This window comes from Manis pentadactyla, chromosome 4, assembly GCF_030020395.1.
Source record: "Manis pentadactyla isolate mManPen7 chromosome 4, mManPen7.hap1, whole genome shotgun sequence".
NCBI lineage: Eukaryota > Metazoa > Chordata > Mammalia > Pholidota > Manidae > Manis > Manis pentadactyla.
In genome coordinates, this window is record NC_080022.1 from 12,318,087 (window position 1) to 12,343,258 (window position 25,172).

Sequence of the window (25,172 nt, forward strand, 5' to 3'; positions counted from 1 at the left end):
CGTACCTCTTCATCCCCTTCACCTATTTCACCCATCTCCCAGATCCTTGAGTTCTTAAAGCAGTAGACACTTGGCTAAAACCTGGGGGTGGCTAACACTGACAGGAAGAGTCTAGGCAGGCCCAGGCTCCTGAGTGAGCCTTTCTGCTTTCCTGAAAAGATGTCCCCGGAATCAGAGCCACCGTATTGTCTGTCCCCTGGAAGCCAGACCTCAAGAGACCATTCCTTGCACAGTCTCATTTAATCCTCACGGGAACCCTTTCAGATTGAGACTATTACTATCATTCCAGTGGAACAAGGCAAAGCAGGCTCGGAAAGACAAGGCAAAGCACAGCTGGAAAGGGAGGGATTCCAATCTGAAACTTTCCAGCTTCCAAGCCTGTTGTCTCCTACCTGCTCTGGTTAAAAGGGTCCCAGTCCACGGGAGTCTCCAACCCTCCCGATGCCCTGTGCCTTTTCCCGGGCCAGGGACAGCTGGCAGTGCCCAGCCTTTCTGCTTGCACCCCTCCTAGAGGCCCCCACCTTTGATCACGCTCCAGTTCCTTTCCTCATGCTGGTAACTTCCTGGTCCTCCTGGGACCGGCTGACTGGCTGCCCAGCCCAGCCTGGCTGGGCCCAACCCTGCCGGGCCTGACTCAGTCTAGTCCTTCCTCCTGGCCTGCCAGAAGCTGCCTCTTGTCCTGCTTGCCCGCCTGGCAGGTCTGGCAGGTGAGTGATTCACACTCCTGGGTCCTCTGCACACCCAGTGCAGGGAGCCAGGGTACTTGACCTCTGGATTCTCCACCGCCCTGCCAGCTGCTTCTACAGACAGACAGACGGGACTGTTCCCTGCCGGGGAGGCCTGCCCCCAACACCTGCACTCCTTTCTCGCGGGCTGGATTTGGACTGCACAGAATCCAGGTGAGAATTTGCGTTTTTAAACATCTCTGTGCCTTGCTGAGCCGAAGGAGGATCAGCCGGAGGTCGCTGCTGGTGTGTGTGAGGTCTCTGCTGTCTGCTGTCACTGACATCCTTGGGCTCCAGGCCCAGGGACAGCCTGCTCCCTCCCAGGTGCTGGTGGAGCCCAGGGAACACCCTGTAGGGAGCTTAAAGAGGAGAACTCTACAGGGATCTCAGTGGACGTGACGCTGACCCTCGTGGCCACCTGCGGGGGCAGGTCAGGGTGACTTGGGGTGCAAGGAGGAACGCAGAGGGAGCCTCATGCGGGCGTGTGTGCCGCGGGAACGTTCTCCAACCTTCCTTACGGTCACACAGTTTGAAGGCTCCAGCTTGATAGGGCCTCAAAAGACACCCAGGTCAATGGCATCATTTTACAGTTGGGAAAGCTGAGGGTCAGAGGACAGGGAATAACGTGGGGTCACACTGTGGAATGGTGGCAGAGCCGGGGCTGGAAGCCAGAATGGGCTGCTCTCCCCCATTCCTTGCTCCTCATACCCTGCTCTTCTGTTTCTGCCCCCAGCTCACCCGGGTAGCCCTCTCCCATCTCCTATCCTGGCCATATTATGGGCTCACAGTTGGAAGCATTTTAAAGGTCACCCAGGCAGTCCTGGCTGTGTGTCCCCGACAGGTGGCTGCCTGAGTACCTCCGGTGCTGACGAGCTCACTGTTCTTGTGGGCAGTGCCTTCCATCGGCGTGGCCAGTGTCTGCTGAATGGTGATGTCATGCCTGCTGGGCGCTAACTTTGTACCAGGTGCTCAGCTAACAAAGCACGTTACATGTATTAACTCAGTAATCCTCCCAGAACCCCTATGAGCTAAGCAGTAGTATTATCATTCTTATTTATAGCTGCGCAAAGAGGCACAGAGAGCTTAGGTAAGTTACTCAAGCTTTCCCAGCTTGAAAAAGGGTTGCTGAGCTCTGAAGGCAGGCCGGTCTGGCCCCAGAGCCCGATGGAGCCTGGGGCTCCTCCACTTTACTGCAGCTGTGAGATGGGGCTTACTGGATGGGGGCGTGGGGTCTGGCCAGGCATGGCGAGGCAGAGGCTGTAAATGGAATGTGTGGCTGGTTGTGTGTCCCTCTGGCCATAGCTTCTCAGGGTCCTGGGACACAATGTTTCTGCTGAAGCTTTTCTCCCACACCTGCTTCAGCCCCCTGGCAGACCACTTTCTGCCTCACACAGCCCTCCAGCTGCAGTGACCACGACAAATAGTTTATGACTTCAGGGTGGTCTGTATTGAGTGAGAGAATAAGGGTAGAGAGCAACTGGCCCAGGATTCAACCCCGAACACCACTGTCAGGACTTCCACGGGGTCTAACCTGGGCAGAGGAGGCAGCAGGTGTGTGTGTGGGGGGCACATGGAGCAGGAGCATGAGGAGCCTAGTCCTGAGTCTGTTTACTTCTCCGCATTATCACCTTCCGGGGTGGCCTTTGCCGTGCCGCCCCTCTTCTGTGAAGGGTGCCTTGGTGACTGACTGTGGCAGTGCCACATCCTGAGGGGCTTGACAGTTTGCAAAGCAAGCCCACCTCTGTGGTCCTTGTCCTGTGTCGATCCGTCTCCACTACCTGGGGAGCTGGGCAGGGCAGGAATTGTGATCCCTGTTATGATCCTCCTAATGGAGGGACAGAGGCTCAGAGAGGGGAGGTGACCTGCTTGAGGTCACAGAGCTGAGATGGCAGAGAGGCAGCCCTCCCTCCAGGCTCCACCCCAGGTTGGTCTTTTTCTTTCAGACGTCCTGGTGCCCCTGGGACAGTGTCTGAGGTGAGGCTGCCTCCCAGCTTTTGGCCTCCTGAGGCTTGGCTGGGGCCGTGGCCTCTCTTCTGTCCCCCCCAGGGCTGAGCTTTTCTGAGAGTGCTGCCCACCGTCCTGGCTGGGGCTTTTCATTTAGCGGGACTCTGGGGCCTGCAAGGGGGTGACCGATCTGGCCCCATTCACATCCCTATTCCCAGGAGGGGAGAAGAGTCCCCAGTGCCTCCTTCCAGGGCCTCCTCCAGACAGTCACATGGGCAAGAGGTTGGCAGGGCGATGTCATTCTGTCCTAATAATGATGCTAACAGCAATAGTGACTGCCAGCACTGCCACCATTACTGGTACTAGTACTCGTTGGTACAAATGCACACTATTGGCACAAATGCTAGTACTGCATTTCCATTTTCTGGGCACTCACCATAGGCAGAGTTCTGTACCAGGCATTCTTCATGCCGTAGCTCCTTTAGTTTGCATTTCACTGATGAGGAAGCTGAGGCTCCGAGAGGCAAAGTCATTTGCCCAGAATCATACACCTGGTCAATGGCACTGAGGTCCCCAGTCAGACAGTTGAAAGCTCACTTCCAAAGTCACCCTCCACAGCCGCATGCTGAGATCACGGCACAGCCAAGACCAGGCCCCCGGTGGGTTGGCTCCTGATTTCAAGTTCTCCCCACTTGGTGCCTCTGGGCTGGGCTGGGCTGCAGTGGGCCTCAAGAACCATGGGCTCTGCTACTAAATACTGCAGGACCTTGGGTGGCTCCATCTGGATGAAGGGGCTGATCGTTTCTTTCCTGTTATCTCCCTGAGGGCTGTGAATCATAGTTATGGCTGGGAATGCCTTTCAAACCTTGATACGATATGCACACCGAGAATTAGTAAGAAAACAGGCAATTACCCAAGCGGTCCCCTCTGTGCCTAGGATAGCCTTGGGGTGCAGGAACATGAGCCGGGGCTCTGTAGCGGGGAAGCTGGGACCCAGGCAAGTGAAGTAATGTGCTCAGGGCCATAGGACGAGAAGGGGGGGTAGCAGGGATTTGAACCTTGTCTGTGTATCCCCAGAAGTGAGTGCCCCCACCGTGATGAGACAGCTTGCTGGGCATAGGGGTCCCTCAGGGTACCAGGGGCTGGGACAGTGAGCGGATTCAAGGTGGTCAGACGATGGGAGCAGGTACCTAGGCGTTTAGCAGATGTATCCAAGGCAGGTGGGGTGGTGCTGCCCCACAGTGAGTCCCTAGCTTCCCTGTTCAGGCCTCTCCCCACTTTGCCCTTCAGCGGCACAAGAGAGCACATCCTTCCTTGTCTCAGGGACAGGGCAGCCCTTGTTCCAGGGGGACCAGGAAAACAGGGCGCTCTCCTAGCCATGCTAAGACCTGCTCAGCAGGCAACCCTGACCCCGCCCCTTGGCCCAGCCACGCCCACCTCAGCCGCTGTGCCCAGAGGACTGACCCCGGAGGGAGGCAGTGAGGTTAGGCAGCACCCTGCCCACCTCCTCCCTCCCCATCTTACCCTACCCGCTTCTTCTCCTGAGCAATGGAATTAAAGCTGATAACCCTTTGTTCTATCTGATATAAGGGGCTCCAATGTCAGGGCTTGTTTGAGACGCGCTGGGGTGGGGGAGGGGACCCCGGGCTGGGAGCCAGGAGGCTGCCTCTGCTCCCCCTCTATTCTTCTTGTTCTGTGTAACCTTGAGCAAATCTTTTGCCCTCTATGGGGCCTGTTTCCCCTCTGTGAATGGAGGGAGTTGGCACAGATCATTCCTAAGGGCCCTTCCAGCTCTGAAAGTCTCTGAATTTCTCAACTGGGTGGCCCCGAGGTGCTCCCTGGGCTCCCTGACAGCTGTCCCTCCCTCACATGGCCACAAAGCCCGGGGAGCACAGGAATGTGGGGAAGGCTTGGTTTGCTTCTGCTGTGTGGGGACTGGCAAAGGCTAGGGTAAGCACCATAAAAACCTGCTCCTATTCTTTCTATCCAGTTTGGGGATAAACCCAGGTTGCCAGTGTTTGCCCAGCTGCTGGGGAGAGCCCTCCTGAAGCCCTTTCCACCTGTTTATTAGTAACAAACATTATGCGCTTTGGGGTCAGACAAGGGTTCAGATCCCAGGTCTGCCCCTTTAGATGGTGAGAACTTGGGCAAGTCACTTGGTTTTAGTTTATGCATCTGAAAAAGAAGATAATGACACCAAACTCACTGAGGTGTTATGAGGGTTGTGTGTTATCCCAGGCATAGCACTTGGCCTGACATATAGTAAATGCCCAGTAAAAGGGCCATCTGGACTCCCGTTTCTGGCAAACAGATAAAGCTCTAGAATGACAGAAGGCCTCTCTGTGCTTTTCAGGACCTCAGTGCTACGTTCCATGAAGACAAGCAGGGGTCTCTCGTTGTGGTAGAGATATGGTGGTATGACATGGTGCTTTATAGTCCCTCCTCTTAATCTTCCTTAAAGTTCCTCTGGAAACCACAAAACTGGGCCACATGCCTCAGGCTCTCCTGGGACCACTGGGTTTCTTCATCCCTGAGCCTTGCTCTCCCCACAGGAAACCGGAAGCCCCAGGCTCCAGCCAGGGGACAGTGGGGAGGAGGGCAGCTGCCTTTTCCCTGCACTCTCCCCTGAGTCCAGCTGGCCGGTTCAGGCCACTGGTCAGAAGTCACGAGGTGTGAGGATCGGTGGGTCAGCATGAGATCTCTTAAATTAACTGCAGTACAAGCCCCCTAAATCACCTGGTGGTGTTCCAGAATTCTACGATAGCACTCAGGGAGGGGGCTGGGCGCTGACTCTGATGAGACCCTAGGGTCTGTGCAGCTCTGTTCCAAGCACCAGTCCTGGAGCCACTGGGCAGGGAGCTCACCACATAGGGCACATTTTGTGGCTGCCTCCAACTCAGGGACACGTGGTTTGGGATTGAGCAGATGCGATTCCCTGCCAAGTGGTAGTTTCTGGGAAGGGGAACCATGCTTGGTCACACTGCATGCTGCTGCTTTTAGGAAGTTGTCTCAAGGCTCATCAGCCACATAGAACTCCTTGTTTTCACCTTTCCTAAAAATCAGCAACTCTTCTCTGCTTTCCCTGGAATCCTGGCTTGGGGGATTTCCACTTAGCAGAGCAACTGTATCCAGCTTCCTCTTGCTTCGCTGAGTCGGGGAGGTATGGCTTTATAGTTCTTTTCCTCTTGTTTTGCAATAGTATTCATCCATCCATCAGTTGTCCATCTTTCCAGCTCTCCACCCATCCATCCACCCATCATCCACCCATCCATCTACTCTTCCATCCATGTATCCATCCATCCAAAGACTATTTACTGATAACACTCTGTGCCAGGCACTGTATTTTGGAGATACAGCTCTGTGCAAAATAAGCGTGACCCTGTCCTTAGGGATATTATAGTAGATGAGGGGTGACAGACAATGTAACCAGCAATACTGTACTTTGTGCTGTGGCTTTATCACCTCTGTTTATCATTTCTTTATCTGTTAATAATACCGACCTCATGGGACTATTGTAAAGAGTTGATAAGATGACACAGGTAAAGGGTTGGCTCAGTGCCCGGCATGTCGTACATGCTTGATGGTGTTAGCTGTGAAGATAGTGCACATCATGCACCTAAGTCAGGGCTTGGCACTAACTAAGCAGCTGTGTGTATCCATGAGTTGTTCTGGGCAGGCTGGCTTTCCTCGGCAGCCACAGTAACAGGGAATTGGTGATGAAGGGCAGGCCCCAGCCAGCTTCGCAGGGTGTGGCAGCCCATGAGCAAATCATCTCAACAAGTGGGACGTGGGTGCTGGCTGTGCCATCTGGCACTGGGGCATGTGGGTTTGGGCTTCTTGGGGCAGCCTGAGCCAGCACAGCCACCTGTCTGGTTTGCCCAGTCAGGACTTGGTTGCAAAGCATCTCAGGGAAAAACAGGCTAGGGGACCAGGAACTGTAGACTGCTTTGTGGCCTAGGGCAGGCTACCTGGAAAGCTCCCAGGAGCTGAGGGGTGGCAGGTGGCTAAGGGTGCCAGGGGTAGGGATAAGCCCCTGCACTGGGGGCTCAGGGGAGATGGCTGAAGCTGGAGCTCTAGGGGGAACAGCCAGAGTGGTTGGGGTCCCTAGTGGTCCCCCATGGGGCTGAGGGGGCCCGAAGCATGTCAGTCATGTTGACCACTGTACCTCCAGCTGCTGGAATGGTCCCAGGCACATCATAGGCACTTATTTGGAAAGTGTTTGAGAAGATTTGTTGAATGCACGCTAAGACTCTATTGGGACGGTCTGATTTAACCATCACAGTGGCTTACCTGGAAGAGGCAGTGGTTCTGGAACCAGACAGAAGTGGGCTCAAACCCTGACACTCTCATTTCAGCTCTGTGTGACCATGGCTAAGACACTTCCTTTTTTTCAACCTCAGTTTCCTAATTTGCAAAATAGGAATTACAAGATTGACATTGAGGGTTGTTGTGTAGAGGGGGATGGTGAAGGGGTTTAGTAGGCACCCAATAAAGAGCTGCTGCTATTGTTATTTATCTACACATTGGGGGTGACACCAAGTAGTGAGCCAGGACTGTGGGATTGCGTCAGTGCCAATGGAGCATTGGCTGAACCGCACATTGTGAAATTTTGGGGAGGTGTGCTGGGGTAGAGTCAGACAGACCTGGAATCTGTTGCTGACTTGCTGTGTGATCGTAGGCAAGCTACTTACCTCTCTGGGCCTCAGTTCCTGATGTGAAAAAGCAAATCTTGAAAGGAGCCATTCTATAGAGTTCTTGCAAGAGTAAATGGGATCATGCACGAAGAGCACAGGGTAGGGCCTCCTCTAAATTCTGAGTAAAGGGGAGCTATCATTATCATCAGTGGTGTTCAGAGGGGGTATGGGGGTAGAAGGACTTCGGGAGTGTGAACATGAGATACCGTAAGGGACTCTGGGTTTCCAAGGAAGGGGTCTGTGCTGGGGCTCCCTTCTGTGTGGGGCTCCCTGCTGTGTTGGGGCTCCCTTGGGAAGTGACCCACCCTGATGTAGCTCTGCTGACCCATTGGGTAGGTCAACAGGGCCGCCCTAGTGAAGACGTTGAGGTTCCAGAACATGCTTACTTCCGGGAGAAAACCTAAGCAAACCATTTGGCCTAACTTCTTGGGTTCACGGGGCAGTTCACAGGGTTCACATAACCGGAGGCACACAGTATGGGGGAGGGAGCCCCGACTCTGGATTTAAATTCCAGCCCCTTCATTGTCCCACAGTGTGACCCTGGGCAAGTCACCTAACCCCTCTGGGTCTGTTTCTTTATTCATAAAATGGGACAAAGCCCCTTCCTTGCAGGGCTGCCCGGAGGCCGAGCACCCAGTGCGCCCCTGTCAATGGGAGTGATTTGTGCTGGCTCCATGGAGGGCAAGGGAGTAGATGTCAATGAACGCTGGGGCTGGTCCAAAAATCCAGTCTATAAAACTCCTGCCTGCAGCTTCTGGTGCGTTGCTCATGGGAGTTTATGTGAAGGACACAGCAGGATAAGGGCCCATTGTTCGGAGTGAGGACGGTTTTATGACTCTTAGAAAGCTCTTTCATTTGGAAGACCAGGGAGCTTATGGAACCTCCCAGCCCTGGGCGGTGAAGCCGGGGGATGCTGAAGGTTTCTGGGGCTGGTGCCAGGCTGCAGCCAGGGCCAGGCCCTCCTGCCAGGGGCTCCGGGCAGTCTCAGTGGGTGAGGGCTAAGGCCCCCTGGAGCGTCACTGCAATCTCAGGGCTGCCAGAGGCCGCACCTCCCTTTTCCGAGGTCCAGGACCTTCTCTCCTGGAGATCTTCTGTCCAGCCTGGCCTGGTCTGCGTGGCAAGCCTGGAGGCTCGCTGTGCTCCCCGAGCTCCCTTCCTCCTCCTCCCCTCCTCAGCAGCCAGTGCCGCATCCTCTTCAGCCATAAGGCAGCTTCTAGAACAGGCCTCGGGCCCTGCCTACCCTCAGCTGACCGGCAACTCTCATGCCTGGGAGCCTTGCCTGGCACCCTGAGCCCTGGGTGGGGACAGTAACCTGATGCCAGGAAATGAAGACCTTGTCCCTTGTCCTTTCTAGCTCCTTGGCCAGGCCCCAAGCAGAGAAATCCAACTTTCCCTTGGCTCCCCACCCCTCAGCCTGCTGATCCCCAGCGGAGGCTGCAGGTAGCCGGAGGAGGGGGTGAGGCTGGCTTCCTCGCATAGGTTGGGCTGCCACACAGGGCCTGTGGGGTCTGGGCTGATGCCCAGGCGATCTATGTCTGTGTGCAGCTGCTTCTGATGCCCTAGCTCACATGTATCCCAGGCTGTGAATTTTCCCCCTTTTCCTCTTTTTGTCTTTTCCACTGGGGGAGAAACAGGAAGGCTAGAGCAGGGTGTTGGAGATGCTGCTTGTGCCTTAATTGGTCCCCTTCATCCTGCCCCAAACAGTAGGTAGCCATGGGCAGTGGGCCTGGCTGGATGTGAATCCCTCTTCTTGACATACGCCTCTTTGCTTTCAAGGAATAAAAATCTATATTCAGCTGAGTACAAGTGAAGGGGGGCCCTCCGTAAGGATACAACACATCACTCTCGTGGACATTCAGGCTAGGACAGAATGTCTTTGTGCCTCATTTTCCTCATTTGTAAAACAAGGATAAAGGTACCTACTTTATAGGGTTGCTGTGAGATTAAATGAGTCGATACACATCAAGTGATTAAACAGAGCCTCATATTGAGAGAGTGTTTAATCTGACTAGACACTTAATATAGTGTTTGCTATTGTTATTATTGTTTTTATGTGAACACCTTCTGGAGCTGTACAGTCCCAGCCTTACTGTCTTTTACCCGGCACTCCTGATTGTTTTTTCTTTCCATGGCATTTCTGATCCCCCAGCATCTCAGCCTGAACTTGGCTGTGGTTTGTTGCAGGCCCTGGTTCTGTACAACCTTTCAGGCTTAGTGTCTGTCCCCTGGTCATAGTCATTTGATTGACTCAGTCTTTGATCTCTCCAATTCCAGATTCCTGGGAGTAATGATCTGATTGGCTGGGTTTCAGTCAGATGTTCACCCTCTTGTCCAATCAGTGGTGCTGTGGAGGAGTGGGTTGCCATGGCACATGGGTGTGTGTGGAGGCCATGTCCTGGCATGTCCACCAGCTTTCGCAGAGGCTCTATCAGGATGGCAGAAGAACTGTGAACAGTGGCTTGGTGCTTTTTTTCCCCAACCCACGGGGCTTTCCTATATTTCTAAGTGTTCAAGACAAGCTTTCAGAACTCCTCCTTCTGCTGGCACTTGGAGCCAGTTTGGTCCACAAATTATTCGCCCACTTAAAATCTGAAATAGTTGTTACTATTAAGAGTCAGGGAATTTCATATAGAAATCTGGATTTCTGCCTTCTTTTTGGGAAAAAAAACAAAGCTCTGGAGGACATAGGGCTGCATCTATTAGATAGAACTGGGTGGTGACTGTTGCCCCTACCAGGAGTATGTGCTTTCCCCACCTCCAGGGGTCCCCCCCTCCCTGCAATGTGCTCAGTCTTGAAACCTAGTATTGGCTGTGGCACGTCCAGCTTGCTTCTTCCATTTTCAACCCCTACCAGGCCCCTAGGCTCTGGAGATGCCACCTTACTGTATACCCTGGCATTTTCCCAGGGAATAGGAATTTCACAAAGAAAAAGAAACATTATATAGTTCCTCGAAATTTTGGAATATGTATATGAGCCCAGTTCTGTGTTAAAGAGCCCACAAACATGATCTCATCTAATGGTCTAAACAACCCCATGAAGTACGTATTATTTCATCCATATTATACAGATGATAAAGCTGAGGCTCAGAGAATTAAGCAACTTGCTCTTAGGTTGGCACAGGCCATCTGACTTTAGGAATAACTTTAAACTTACAGAAAAGCTGCAAGGACAATACAGCTTTCTTACCCTGAAGCATTTGAGAGGAAACTGCTGACTTGTTCTTTTACTCTGGCTCTTTAGTGTGTATTTCCTGCAAACAAGGTCAGGTTCCTTTACAACCATGAGACAACCATCAAAATCAGGAAATTCTCATCATACATTTCTACCACCAAATCCTCAGACCCTATTCAAATTTCACCGAATTCAGAACCATATTTAGTTGCATTTAGTTGTTCCATCTCTAGTTGGCTTCAATCTGGAAAAGTTCTCCAGTCTTTCCCTGACTTTTGTGACCTTGGCATTTTGGAAGGCATTAAGAGCAATGTCCCTCAATTTGGGTTTGTTTGATGTTGGCTCATGATTATGTGAGTTGTTCATCCCTTTGGCAGGAATATCGTGAAATGATGTTGTGTCAGGAGGCTTGTGATGGCCGAATATATACCCTGACTGGTCATGTTAACATGATTCGACCACTTGAGTGAGGAGGTGTCTGCCAAGTTTCTCTACTATAAAGTTGTTCTTTTTCCCCTTTGTGGTTAACAAGTATTTTGTAGGGAAGTACTTGGAGGCTATGTAAATAGCCATTTCTAGCTTTCATTTTATTTGTAAGCTCATTCACATTAGTATGGACTCTTGGTTTCCTCCTGTATTCATTGGAATGTAAATCCTTACAATCATTATTTATTTTGATGTTCAAATTGCCCTCAGTTTGTCCAGTGAAGGCTTTTTTTTTTCTTGTGTTGCTATGTTCCCATCACTTCTTGGGATTTATATTAATTTCAGACTGTAAGTCCAGGGAAAGGAAATCCTGGGGCAAAATACCTCTAAAAGCCAAAATCAGTCAAAGGGAGAAATAAAGTTTAAAACCCATTTATTGCTTACAAACTGCAGTCCAGCGCTGTCTCTCTTCCCTGCTACAGAAGAAGCAAGCAAGCAAGTCAGCCCCTCCCCTTAACCTCGCAGGTTCAGATACACCCTTGGTTGCCCAGGTAATTTACCCATTGACATGGAGACAAACTTCTCTCCACCCCTCAGGATACGCAAATGCACCAAAGCCAGGCGAGATATTCTGGAAATGTTACAGTTTTACCCACACTGACCCAAACAACATATTCCAGGCTCAACTTGTTCTTCCCCCAGAATCAGCCCTTTCTCCCAGGAGCTCTGGTTCTTCTGAGTAGAGGATGGTATTTAGAAACCATGATCTGGCCACTAAGTGTGCTCATTGCTATTGAGGTGTCCCTGCTCCCAGGACTTCTTGATGGACAGAGCTATGAGCCCACACCAATGCTTTCAATTCCAGTCCAATACCACAGGGATCATTTTATTTTTCTCCCTTTCCATATTGGTAATTCCCTTCTGTAACAGTGAGAATTCCAAAAAGTTGAACTCTTGACTACTATAATGCTAGATTGTCTCTTACAAGTAATAGTTATGATTGTTTATGACAATATGATTGTTTATGACAATAAATAGTTGAAAAAAATCTGTTTGACTATATTGGCTTGTTCCTTCAAAATCCTATGAGTTAGGAGAGGCCAAAAGGATTCTTTTTCCCATCCTCTAGGTAGTGGGGTCAAGCGGAAGAGGTTGAGGTCTGTTCTCAGGTTCCTATGGAGAGCTTGGGATGACAGAGCCTTGTATTGTGTCCATGTCTAGCCCACTAGACATGAGTGTCCATCATCTCCCTCTCCTGGTTGTTCTGGGAGAATTTTGAGGATACATTCCCAAGACAAGGTGCTGCTCAGACTGGCCTTTCCCTGACACCAAGGCCTAGGAAGTGGTGGCTCAGAGAAGTCAAGCCTCCTTCCCCACCTGGGTCCCTGGAACCATCTCTACCTTTGGCTATGCCTTTGGCCTCAGCTGGCTGCCCCACAAATGTAGGTCTTGGGTTGTGGAGGAACATGTTAGGCTTGAGGTGGGGGGACGGTTGCTCAGTGCACCCCAGTCCCCTTCAAAATGCCCATCCCACTGAATGGGGACAGGAGTAGGAAGACAGTTTCATCTTGGTAAGGCAAACTCTGTCATCTTCTTTTATAATCAAAATGTGATCCAGCTTCTCTTAGATAATAGCCTGTTATCGGTTGGTTTGATGATATAGTGAATAATAATGACTGACTGCTTCCTGTATATTCTCCATTCACACTGCTTGTGTGAGGGTGGTATCTGGGCTTGGGAAGTCCACTTTCCCGTCCGCCCATTTCCTTTTCGATCCACTATGAGTTGGACTGGTGGAAGGATGGCTGGCTGGGCTGGGAGGCAGAGGCAGGAGCTCTGGGTTCCCACTTTGACACCAGCTTGCTGGACACACTTGGGCAAGTCACTTAGCCTTTCTGGTCAATGGAAAACATCACCCCTGCACTCCCTCCTTCTCTTTCTCCCAGGTCAGGGGTGGAGATGAGAGTGAAGAGATCCCCAGTCCCATCCAGATGTACCATTAATAATTATGTTTACACAGAAGATCCTGCACTCACCAGAATGCTTAGTGAGTGGGAAACTCTGGTTAACTGAATGTTCTGGGACATGGAGACGTTCCCAGAAATCCTTTTTGTTCATTTTGTGGCTATTGAAACTTATTCAGTCATCTGTTTAGCAAACACTGGTCTCATGCCTATGTGCTGCCAGGCTCTGTCACAGGTGTTACGGATTCCACGTTGAATGAGACAGCAGAGGCCCAGCCCCCAGGGACTCACAGTCAGGGTGGAGGACCTGGGGCAAATACAGTACAACATAAGGTAGGATGGGACTGACCAGGGGACTGTGTAGGACACTGGGGGAGGAGACCAGGAGTCCAGTCTGGGGGCACTAGAGAAGAGATCTTTGAGAAGGTGGTATCTATGTTGACAGCATCAAAAAGCAGTTAGCCATAGTGTTTGGGAATTGAGCAAAAATGACATTGCAGGCAGAGGGAAGAGCATGGGCAAAGGCCCGGTGAAATACCTTGTGCATTGATGCTGTAGAGCTGAGAATGTGAAGCTGGGGAGGTGAGAGAGAAGGGGTGTGTGGGTCAGGAGAACAAGATAGTGCAGAGATGGAAGAATGTGGTCTGGGCTGGGACATGGCCTGGAAGGTGAGGGCTGCAAGCTCATTTATTCTTGAGTATGTGTTTCGTGATGTGGCTCTTCCTTTTAAAAGTAGAATGTAGAAGAAAAATGAAATGAAAACACTCATTCACAGAGGAGGAGCTTCAAGTCAGATGGGTACCACAGGGCTGGGCGGGATGGTAGCAAGTGGAGGAACACAGCTCTGGTAAGGGGCTTGTTGACTGTGGCCCAGCATTTTCAGATCTTCAGATTTGTTAAGAGAAGCCAGCAATCTGGCTTTTTTATGGGAAATCTCCCAACTGTTAAATGTTGGCAACTAATTAACAACAAAGCAAAACTACTGCGAGCACAACAAAATGCTTGTGTGGGCTCCGTTTGTTCTATGAGCTGATAGATCCCAATCCTGGATCCAGAGGGTTCTACTGATGATGGTTTGAGGGTGCCCAACTGGAATCCAGTCCAACAATCTGATGCTAAATGTGTCCCTAACCTGTGCTGGGCCCTGGGGGCATAATGGTGGCCTGAGGTATGGCCCTTGCCCTCAAGCCTGGATCATAGCTGCCCTCAAGCTGGAGTCAGTTCAAGTTAGTATGTGTCCAGAGCTAACAAAACAACAAAGGTGCTAACAAATGCAACTAACCATGGCAAAAAGTGCTATGGAGCTTAAAGGAGAGGTGGTCAGAGAACAGAGGCCATGGAGGGAGCTTCCTGCAGATGCTGGGCTTTCTGATTGTTCTGGAAGGAGAGGGCAGGCCTTAGTGCAACCACAGAGGGGGAAGGCATTCTGGACCGGAGGGTTCAAGAGGGCTCAGACCCAGGAGGGAAATAAGACAGCCAAGGAGGGGGGCTGGAGTGGGTCTGAAAGCCTGTGAATGCAGGTCCAGGGACTTATACTTGGCTCTGTCTCTGTTAACAGGATCCAAATGTCTAAATTCTGACCCATGGCTTAATGCTGTGAACCCTACTGTCACTCAATGGACATCTGAAAATGTTCTTGCTGCTTTGCTGGAATTCCAGAAACTTTCCTCTCTGTTGTCAGGTCACTGTTTATTCACCCCTGGAGTGGAAGCTCTAGCAGGGCAGGGGTCATGTTTGTTTTGTTCACTGATGTCTCCTGAGTGCCTAGAATGATGTCTGGAATATAGTAAGTGCTTAATAAATATTTACTGGCTGCTCACTAAGAGCCTAGTGTTGCCCTAGGTCCAGGCCTCGTGCAACATTATGAGCAACTTTTAGGACCGGCTCTATGGAGCTTATGTTCTTGTGTAGAGATGGACAATAAACAAGCAAACACATCAATGAATAAGAGATTTCAGAGAGCATGGTCTGAGTGTGGGTTGTCTAACTGCACTGTAGTGGCCTGTTTATTTGTGTGTCCTCCTAGCCTACGGGAGTAGAGGGGGCAGGGCTGGGGTCTTTCTGGTCCTTGTTTCATTCCTAGGCCCTAAGGCTGGTGCCTGAAAAATAGGGATTAGTTAAGAAAACGTTTTTGCTGGCTGTATTGAATGAACACAGGCTGATAATGATTCTAGCGTATGTACACCTGTGCCCTTTGGAGGCTGCAGAACTCATTATTATCAACCCAGGAGTAATTGCTGATAAGCCTGGGTGTGAATTTCGTTGCAAATAGAGAGGTGGCAGGGCAGTGTTTAATAACGAGGATAATCTTAATTAATGACCTGATAACTGTAATTAATTGCATCATATCCAGAGGCACCCTCTGGAATTCTGGGAGGGAGTAACTAGTGTTTAGCAGCTTTGGGCTCTGGAAGGGAGGGGAGTGCTAGGATGTCTGTTCCACCACTTCTGTGCTGGGTGAGCTTTGCAAGTTACTCCCAGCTTGAGCCTCAGTTTCCTCATCAGGAAGATGGGGCTGGATGGTGGGGCTGTTGCCAGTTCAGTGAGATGATCTCGAAGCCCTCAGCATGGCTTAGGAATCTCTCGCCTTCCAGGGAACCCCTGGGCAAACTCCTGGAAGTGAGAGGGAGAAGCACGCAGCCAGTGTGCGGGGCACCTTCCGGAGGGAAGTAGGATGGCGTGTGGGGGCTTCTGGTGGGAGAAACAGAAAGTGGGAGGGGACACTGGGGCTGAAGGAGAGAGGGGTCCCTGGCCGACCTGGGGCAAGGCCTCAGTTTCCCCAGCGGCGGCGGCCTGGTGCGAGTGACCCGGCAGGGCTCGCGGGGGGCTCCAGGCCTCCCCCAGCCCCGGGCGGTGCGGGGCCCCGGGCTCGGGCGGGGGCCCGCGGCGGCCCGGCCACCAGGGGTTAAGCGGTGACCTCAGCCGCGGCGCGCGGGGCGAGCAGCCGGGGCGGGCGGGGGCGGCGCCGCGGCGGGACCAGGCCGCTCGGAGGCGGCGGGCGCACTCCCGGCCGGGCCGCGACCTCGCGGAGGGCGCGCGCGGCGCGGCCATTGGCTCGGGCGGCGGCGGGCCGGGCCGCGGGGCGCGGGCGGAGCGCCGTCCGGCCATGGGCGCCCGCGGCGGCCTGGGCAGCTGACGCGCGGGGCCGGCCGCCGGCGCTTTGTGAGCGGCGCGGACAACAAAGGCGCGGCCGGGCGGCCGGGGCCGGTGAGTGCGGCCCGCGGGGCCCGGGCTGCGGGGCCGGGCGGGGGCTGCGCTGGCGCCGCGGCCCGAGACCCCGCGCGGCTGCTGGTGGGGCCGCGGAGAGCCCGGGGTCCCGCGCGTGTCTCTGCTTCTGCGAGATCTTTGTGTGTCCCTGATTCTCCGAGTGTGCAGCTCGCCGGCAGCCGGTGCGTCTCCGTGGGTCCCCGCTGTGTCTGCGAGTGTCTGTGGGTGGGAGACTCCCCGGGGCCGGGTCTTCCCTGTGCGCCTCGTGTGTCCCCGGGAGCCGGCGTCTCCTCTGCCCGATTGTCCCGGGAGCTGCTGTGGTGTGTGGATGTACGTGGCTCTGGGTGAGTGAGTCCTCCGCAGCCTGGTCGTCTCGGTGTGTGTGGGTTCCTCCTTGTGTCATTTGAGTGAGTGTGTGTGTGTGTGTGTGTGTGTGTGTGTGTGTGTGTGTGTACCCCTTCCCCATGGGAATGTGGGCGTCCTCTTCCTCTGCATGACTCCGGAGTGGCCTTTGTGTATCAGTGTGCGTGCGTGCACACGTGTGTGTGTGTGTGTGTGTGTGTGAACCTGTGCCCAGCTTTCCTGTGAGTTCAGTAGGCCTTCAGGTCCTGCTGTCACTGTGCTCCACCTCCCCCTGCACTGACCTTGGGGGTTCCTGGGGTTATGTGAAGTGAGGGCATGCCCCTGTGGTCTCTGTTCCAGGCCAGCCTCTCCCGCCCTGGACCTCTGCGCAGAGGCCTCACGGGCAGCCTCACCGAGGAGGGGCATGGGAGGAGAGGAGGCCCTGGGCAGCTGGAAGGCCGTGGCCCCAGAACCTGTCAGGCCTGGACAGTGCTCAGGGCAGGGTGTTGTGTCTGGGGTGGGACTGCTGAGGGTGGAGGCCAGAAGGGGCGGCCTCTGCATGGGCGCCCAGGTCTGATGTGGGTTGGCATAGTTCTTTCCTCCCTCTCCCAGGGTGGGGTCCTGGGGTAGGGCTCAGGAATTTTTTTTTAGCTTGCAGGGCTGGGGGACCCAGTCTCCGGCCACAGCAGGGAGGTGGTGGGGATGGGCTGCACTTTCTGTTTGCTTTGGAGTCCGATGTTGCCTCAAAGTCCTTGGTCCTCTGGAGGGATTCAGCCAGGGGAAGCCCGCCCTGCCAGCCCAAAGCCCCATCTGCTCCTGTTTGGATGCAGGGGAGAGAGGACAGGTTGTGCAGGCTCATTAAAATGCTCAGCCCTTCCCTGCAGGCCCTGCACTGGCCATCAGAGCATCCACCCATCCATCTGCCCACCCACCCAGCACGGTGCCCCTAAGGTGTCCAGGCCTCGAGCACACAAACGAGTAAGGAGGGCACAGTCTGGAAATCTCCAAGCTCCCTGGGACTCTGGCTTGTGAGGCCTCCCACTGTGCCTCTGTCTGATTGTCACTCTGCTCCATCACACTTGCCTTCCTGAGGTCCCCTGCTCCTCCCTTTTCCACCAAAGAGCCTTCACCCTCACTGTTCCCTCTCCCCAGAAAATTGGGCCCATCCTTCACCTCCTCACTTCTTATTACTCAGGGGTCTCTTCCTCTTTGGCCAGCCAAGCTGACTAAAGAATTCATGTTTAAGGTGCTCTTAGAGCCCTTATTGTGATGAGGTGGCCTGGTTATGCGTCCCAGAGGACTTTAAGCCTTTGCAAGCAGGGACCATGTCTGTCCCTGATCACCAGCATAGAATAGTACCTGACACATAGTAGGTGCTCAACAAATAGTTTCTGATTAAGCAGCTGTCCAGTAACTAATGGTTCCTAAATTCTGCTGTTTCATGTTTTAACTTTGGAGGAGTCTGGGAAGGAAGGGAAAGCTAGCAGGTTCCTTAGGGCTCAGGTACCAGGTTAGTGTAAGATTTAATAAGCTATAGTTAGATAAGTAACAAATTAATTAACAGATATTTATAGTATCTAGTCAGTGCCAGACACTTCACATATGTGATCTAGTAAACAGTGGGAAGGAATATAATCTTCTTAGATAAGTTTTGAAATGATAAAGCAGGTGATGTATACATATGATAACAGTAACAGATTTATATTGCGATTTTCATGTCTATGAGCTCTTTGTTTCTACAGCAGCCCTGATAATTAGGGAAGATGGACTCATGCCCATTTTCCAGATAAGGAAAATGTAGCACAGTATTTAAGTGACTGCCTGAGGTCAGTTAGTCAGTGAAGGACTCAAGCCTTGCTCTGCCTGACTGCCCAGGCTTTGTTCGCTTCTGCAAGCTTGTCTTCAGTGCCTTCCTGTCTCATCCCCTGGCTGGACGGTGGTGGAGGAGCCATTTCCTTGCTCCTAAAGTGTCTGAAGTCTAGGGAAGAGAATCAGATTCATGAACAGTGAAGTGGGCCAAAGACCTCTTTCTACGCCACTGTGCCACCCGGGCACCAGCTCAGCTTCCTGGCCGTGTGTCTCTGGAGAGTCCCTTGGTCTCTCTCTGCCCTGGTGGAGGGTACGAGAGCCCCTTCCTTTGGGGTCCTGGTTTGATAGAGCTCCCAGGAGGGACACGTCCTCACAGAGCCTGTGCTGGGTCCACTGTGTGCTGAAGCATGAGAGCTGATGGCTTGATTTTGGAATTTTGTGAGCTGGCTGTTAAACACAGTCATTATAAAAAATCCTAAGTGTATAAATTTACAGTTAAATAAGTTATACTAAAAACAAGGGTAATAAATACTCAAAATACAGTATTTCCTAATTATTTCACTGGCACCTATGTGTTTGTGGTCATTTGTGTCTTGGTATGTGTGTGTGTGTCTGTGTGTGTGTATAAATAGATGGGTAGATAGAGAGATGGTCATACTGGTATGCTACTGCACATCTCTTCCCAACTCTGTGTTCAGTGCTGTCATCTTGGTAGCTGGAAATGGGCCATAGTGAGAATATTTACATCATAGAAATTGGCAAACACTGCAAATCAGAGTCTCCTTGCTCTCCCCTGGAGCCAGTTGTTAAACACTTACCAGCACACCATGGGGATCAAGCAGTGAGCAACTCAGGCATGGCCCCTCTCTGGAACTTGCATTCGGTGTGACACCACTCCAGGGCTGGTTTAGGGTCTCACGGGTGCAGAGCAAGAGGGGCGGCTGCTAGACTGGGCCCTGGTAGGGGTTATAAATTGCCCTCAGATGAGCTCTCCACTCCAGAAACGGTTGTTAAATCCCATGCAGCAAGAAGAGGGGATATGGGATGAGGATAAGATTCAGTTAATTGAGAGCCTGCTTTACTGTTGATTGAATAACCATACTCAGGGTGCCCCAGGCATCCGGGAGGCCAAGTGGCCGTGGTGTCTGAGGCTAGACTGTGGACAGGTCAGATAGCTCGGGGCTGGTGGAGGTGTGATTTCCAGGACACGGGTGGCTAGAGTTGTCTAGGGGTGGCTTAGGCAGCATGGTCGCGTCTTACTCATATGAATTCAGAGACAATGTAAGAGAGTAGAGTCAGATGAATGGCCAGGCTGTAGCTCTTGTACAGTCTGAGAGCTCAGGCTGGGAGATGGACATATGTGCAGTTACTTGCAGTGGAGGTATGAGCAGGGTATAGCAGGAGAATGGGGTGGGGAGAGGGAAAGGGTCTGTGTAGAAGGAAAAGCACATGCGAAGGTTCAGAGGCATGAGCTGGAATGGGGTGGGGAGAGGGAAAGGGTCTGTGTAGAAGGAAAAGCACATGCGAAGGTTCAAAGGCATGAGCTGTTAGAAGTTTAGTGTGGCTCAGGTGTCAGGTGAACCAGAAGTTTTCAGGGCTTGTGGCAGAGCAGGGGAAATGCTGAACCCTCCTCAAGTCAGAGGGCACGGCATCATCGGGGTGCCTGCCAGGGGGCATCTTATGCTGTGGACCACCCCTTCCTCCGCAAACCTTTAGTTTCTTGTTATCCCTCAAGCTTGCTGCTGCTCCATCCCTGGCATCTGTGGCTGGTGGATTCTCAGAAAAGGTCTCCATTTTAGTATCAGACCAAACAAAACGGAATTGGGAAGGTAAGTCTGCTGTCCACCCCCAATAATGCCAGAAATGCCGAAGATAGAAGTTCCTGCTTTTGGTCACCTCTGCTACTTTCACCCTTCATTTAGGCAGATCATTGAGAGCTTATTTGTTTAAAGGCAAGTCATGTTTACTTTATGCTTATACCTGCCAGACATTTTTCATGCATCAATCTATTTCATTCCCATACTGATCCTGCAGCTAGATCCTATGATCCTATCTTACAGATGAGGAAACTGAGCCTCGGAGAGGTTGAGTGACATTCTCAAGGCCACAGTGACTTGGCAGGATCCAGGCCAGCAGGCCTTGAGATCTTTCTGCAATCCTATTTCCCTCTCCTTTTGAGGAGGGGGCGGGTAGAGAAGATTCAGCACAGGTCTCAACACACTTTGCTGTCCTTGGTTGAAGTTAATGTGTGTTTTTTCACTAGCGTATGTGGGTTCATGCCCTGTGGCTAAGGGTCAAGGCTTAGAATAGAAGTCCAGTGCCCAGATGGGGCCTGGGTCTGGTGCCAGGAAAGAGCTAATAATAATAATGGCTCATATTTACGGATAGTACTAATAGCCCATATTTATGGAGTGGCAGGCATGTGGCTCCTGGGAGCTTGTTCAGTCCTCAGCCATCCTGAGAGCTCGGCTGTATCCTTGTCTCCATTTTGCTCCCATGAGGCAGAAGCCTGGGTAAGTGATCTTGCCCAGGGTCAGGCATCTGTAAGGGGTGGAAGTAATAGGGGTCAACCTTGTTCTGTTTTCCCCGGAGCCCCAGCTCTCAACCCTGAGTTCTAGAGTGGTGCCACCCTTTCTGGGGCTCAACCTGGCCATGCCTTTGATGTCCCCTGGCAGCAGCACCCATGTCCTGTGGGAACTGGGGAAGGACAATTAACCACTTGGCTAGAAGCACAGGTTCTGCCCATCTCTTGGCTCGAGCCTGGCGCTGAGCCCCAGTCAGGGGATCCATCTTCCCACCGAGCAGTTTGACAAGAGGGTGGTCTTGCCCAGGCCCACCACTACCTTCTTTGCAGGTACTTTCCTGGTCCAGGGCAGTACAGGTAGTTTGGGGTGGCCCCTGCCTTTGACGGCATGTAGGGTCCTAAATAAGGTAGTATTTTTGGGTTTGGACTCCCTCCTTCTCCTTGAGAGCTTGGCCTCCCTACAAAAATCCCCCTTGCAGTGGCTGCCTGATTGGTATGCATCCCTGAATTCCAGCCACTAGCACACAAGGCGGGAACCAGCTCCCATTTCTTCCCTCTCTTCATTGTTTGAAGTGGGCAGACTTGGAGGGAGCTGTAAAAATGCAGGCTTTTTATTCAATTTCCCTAGAAAAACAATGGTTCAAACTAAGTAGAGGAATAACAGTCTCTGGAAATTGAAGAAAAATATCCCTGAACCCAGACATTTCCCAGAACCTTTGAATTTCTTTTAAAATAAGAGTTTATTTTACTTTAAATTATATGTGTATTCAATGACCATTGAAGAAAACTTGGGAAATACAAAGAGAAGAAAAAATCACCCATTTTTCCAGCACTCAGAGACAACTGCTGTCAATATTGTGGTGCATATCATTCATTTATTAGGTGATGGTTCACTTATCTGGCAAGTACCTATGTAGGGCCCTGTGTGATCACATGTCTGATTGCACGCCCAAGCAGGCAAGTTGCGATGGGAAAGTTCTAGAGAGATAGAAGGAGAGACCTGAAAACACTATGTGACAAATGAGGGTTTATTGGGACTTAAATACAGGGAGTCCAGGAGCCAGCTGGATGAGTTTTACACTGCTATTGGGGACAGGGTGGGAACTGCTTATATGGGGTGAAGAGACAGAGACTATGTGCTTTACTAGAAGAGATCAATCTTGTGCAACCAGCACCCCAAGGAACCTTGGTCAGAGAAGTCTGCCTGCCAAGATGTTTCCGTTGATACGGAGGGCCTGGATTTGGCCAGCCCCAAGCCATCGACATACTGTATACTTGGCATGCTGCCTGAAGGAGGAGGCCATATGGAAACAGGGTTACACTGGGACAGAGGCTATAAGCGGGCGGTGCTTGTCCCCACTTGTGTTGAGCTTGGGGAGTAGACGGTACTCTGCTCTGCTTTCTGGTGCACCTCTTTCTGGGCTGGATCTCAGGCACCTCACTTGGCCCCTTTGTATCTCAGTTTCCTCGTCTATAAGATAGGGGTAATCTAGCAGCTGTGCTGTAGGGCATGAGACCTCAGGGAGAAAGTGCCAGGCTCTCCTCAGGACAGTACCTGGCCCCTGTAAGAGCATGGTAATGCTGGTAGCTGTTGCTATCGTGAGCAGACAGCAGCCTTGCCCTGTGAACTCATGTGGTGGCAGAGGAGACAAAAAGCAAACACATCAAACAAATTTAAAAAGTAACTGCTTGTCATGCAGTAAGTCCTTGGAAGGAGGCAATCTGATGTGATGTGTTGGGAGTAACTGGGGATGGGGTTGATGGTGGGGAGGGTGTCCATGGAGGGGGGTGCAGAATTTGGTAGCTGGAGGGGGTCAGGGAGGCCTCTGAAGGAGGCCTTGCCCCCAAAGAACTGAGGGAGAAGTGTTCCAGGCCGGGGTTCCGAAAATTCAAAGTTCTGAGGCCAGAATACTCTTGGTCTCTTTGAGCAGCAGAAAGCCCAGAGCCTGCAGTGGGCGAGGGGGAGAGGCCAGTACACCAAGAGGCTGTGGGGAGCAAAGCAGATGACGGCAGGCAGGCAGGACGGTTGATCCAGGTGCAATGGGAAGCCATTGGAAGTTTCCTTTAAGTTTCACATAAATATCTTTATTAATGAAATATAATTCTAGAATTCCAGCTAATAATAAATGTTTTAAGAAATTTACCTTTTCTAGATCACTTATTAAAAAATGATTTACTGAGAGCTTATTACGTGGAAGCACTTGAGTAGGTGCTGTGGGGTAAGGTAAGACAAGTGCCTTGCGCGGGCAACACGCCGTGGTGCTTGCGTTCGGTCCCACTGACCCACCACAACCCACTGGAGCCTTCTGGTCTCCACTTTGGAAATGGTCCTCTGGCTGCAGGCAGAAAGGGCTGTGGGGCTGCAATAGATCGGGCCCAGAGGAAGGGCAGGTGTGGTTCGGATCTGAGTTGTAGCAGTGGAGTTGGAGAGAAGTGTCTGGATTCAGGTTAAGTATCAGGGATAGAATCAGCTGGAATCGCTGGTGGGTTGTTCACAGCGGGTGAGGGAAAAGGGAAAAGAGGAACCAAGTGTGTTCTAGACTCTTCTTAAGAGTATCTGGGTGGGTGGTGGTGTCACGAAGCCAGATGGTTCAGCGTGGGTGAGGAGCATGGTCCTTGGAGAATCCAGGAATCCAGTCTCAGACAGGTTCATGTTGAGAGGCTGCTTCGAAGGCCAAGGGAGTCCTGGCGGTCCCAGGCTGAGAGTCACATGTGGGGGCCGTAGTGTATTGATGGGACAGGTGGGATGGCCTAGAGGGAAGGTGTGGCGGACAGGTCTGGTCAGGCCCAAGAGGAGCAGCCGGGCAGAGAAAGGAGAGGGCAGTCACTGGGAAGCTGATGTGGGGCGGGGTGGGGGACCGTTTCAGAAAAGCCCTAGTGTTCAGCGGGGCTGCAGGCCATTAAGAGTTCAAGTACGATAAGACAGAAAGTAGCCTCTGGTTTTGGCAACATAGAGGTAGTTTGGCCTTTTGTAAGAGCAGTTTTGGCGGAGTGATGAGTCTGGAATCTGAAGTGGGAGTGGTCGGGGGGGCGGTAGGTGAGCCAGGAGGCAGCGGGTGTGGACAATCTTTGAGGCTGTGGATAAGTGGAGGGTCGCTGGGAAAAGATGTCTCAGTTATGGGGGGGTAGGAGAATGGCTTGCGTTGTTGGTCAGGACTGCTTCAAGACTGGCGAGACACGTGGGGCAGCCACAGGAGCTGGGCCTTTAGGCAATCGGTAAAGAGTGGCACCCAGTGTGGTGACGTGGGGGTGGCGGGCTGGTGGGAGCAGGGATGCTTCTTAGGGGATGGGAGGGGGGTCGATTTGGATTGTGCATGATGGGAGGTTGAGGACAGTCCCACTGATGTTCTTATGTTTCTCAGTGAAACCTTGACCAGGGGAAGGTGGCATACAGTCCCAGTAAGACTGCCCACCCTGAGAGAGATCATTCTGTAGCCCCTAAGAGAATGGGCAGAGATTGCTGGGTCCCCAAAATGATGGAAGCTCCTTAGCCCGCCTTCCTCTAGAGGAAGAAATGGGCTTAAGGAGGTCTGTGGTTTGTTGGAGGTGGTACAGTGGGGCTGACCCCTCATTTTCTGACTCCGTGGGACCCACATTCTCCCAGGTGCTGGGCTGCTGGGACCTGGGGTCCTGCTGAGTATTGGCGCCAGGTGGGAGTGTGGTGTCAGGAGAGCCGGTCCCTGCTGCAGTCTCCGCTGTCAGCTCCTGGCCCGCTGTCATGCTCACCTCCCGCCTGGCTTCCCCAGAGGTCAAGTACAGGGAACTCATCTTCATGTGCCAGGCACTGGCCTAAGCACTTGGGAGGATTAGCTCACTGAGTCTTCACAGTGAGGGGCACATGATGTTTACAGAGGGTAGGGGGGCTCCGAGAGGTGAACTATTGTGCACACAAGCACACGCAGGAGCTACACGGGGGGCCGAGGGTCCACACCCGGACAGTCCAGCTCCTTCTCCCACAGAGTTTCCGTTTAGCAGAGGAGGGTTCCGGAATTCATGGACTGGTTAGTTTGTTTTCATTTGTCTGGGCTTGCATTCCTCTCCTCCCAACACACTTACGGAGCACCTGCTGGGAGCTGGGCACTGGTTTAGGAAGTAGGGATGAGTAAAATATGGTCACCCTCCTCCTGGTGGAGAAGGCAGGCAGGTTATCCACGGGAGATGGAGGAGTGTGTGACCCAGGCCCAGCGGCCCAGAGAGGTTTCCTAGGGGCGTGTCTGAGCTGCGCAGCCAAGAGGCAGAGATAATTCAGGGAGAGGGAAGCATTCCGGGGCCTAAAGAGCTGGGGGTGGGCGTGTGGTCCGCTAGGGACAGAGTGGTGGGGGATACCCCTGAACTGCTCCTGAATCTCCTCAATTGCTTGCACTT

General features: G+C 52.4%; 1 protein-coding gene across 11 annotated transcripts in view; it reads left to right on the forward strand.

Annotated features, from left to right (window-relative positions):
• The first annotated feature begins 689 nt into the window (after positions 1-689).
• Positions 690-25,172, forward strand: part of ARHGEF10L (Rho guanine nucleotide exchange factor 10 like) — a 155,729-nt gene continuing 131,246 nt past the window's right edge. For 2 of the 11 annotated variants that reach the window (XM_036914427.2, XM_057499783.1), the window contains exon 1: positions 15,938-16,132. Coding sequence is in view for 1 of the 11 variants with exons in the window: in XM_057499785.1 (XP_057355768.1) it covers positions 15,356-15,382 (27 nt within the window). In the remaining 10 variants the exon portion in view is untranslated. The other 9 variants (XM_057499778.1, XM_057499785.1, XM_057499781.1 and 6 more) reach the window with 9 other exon arrangements.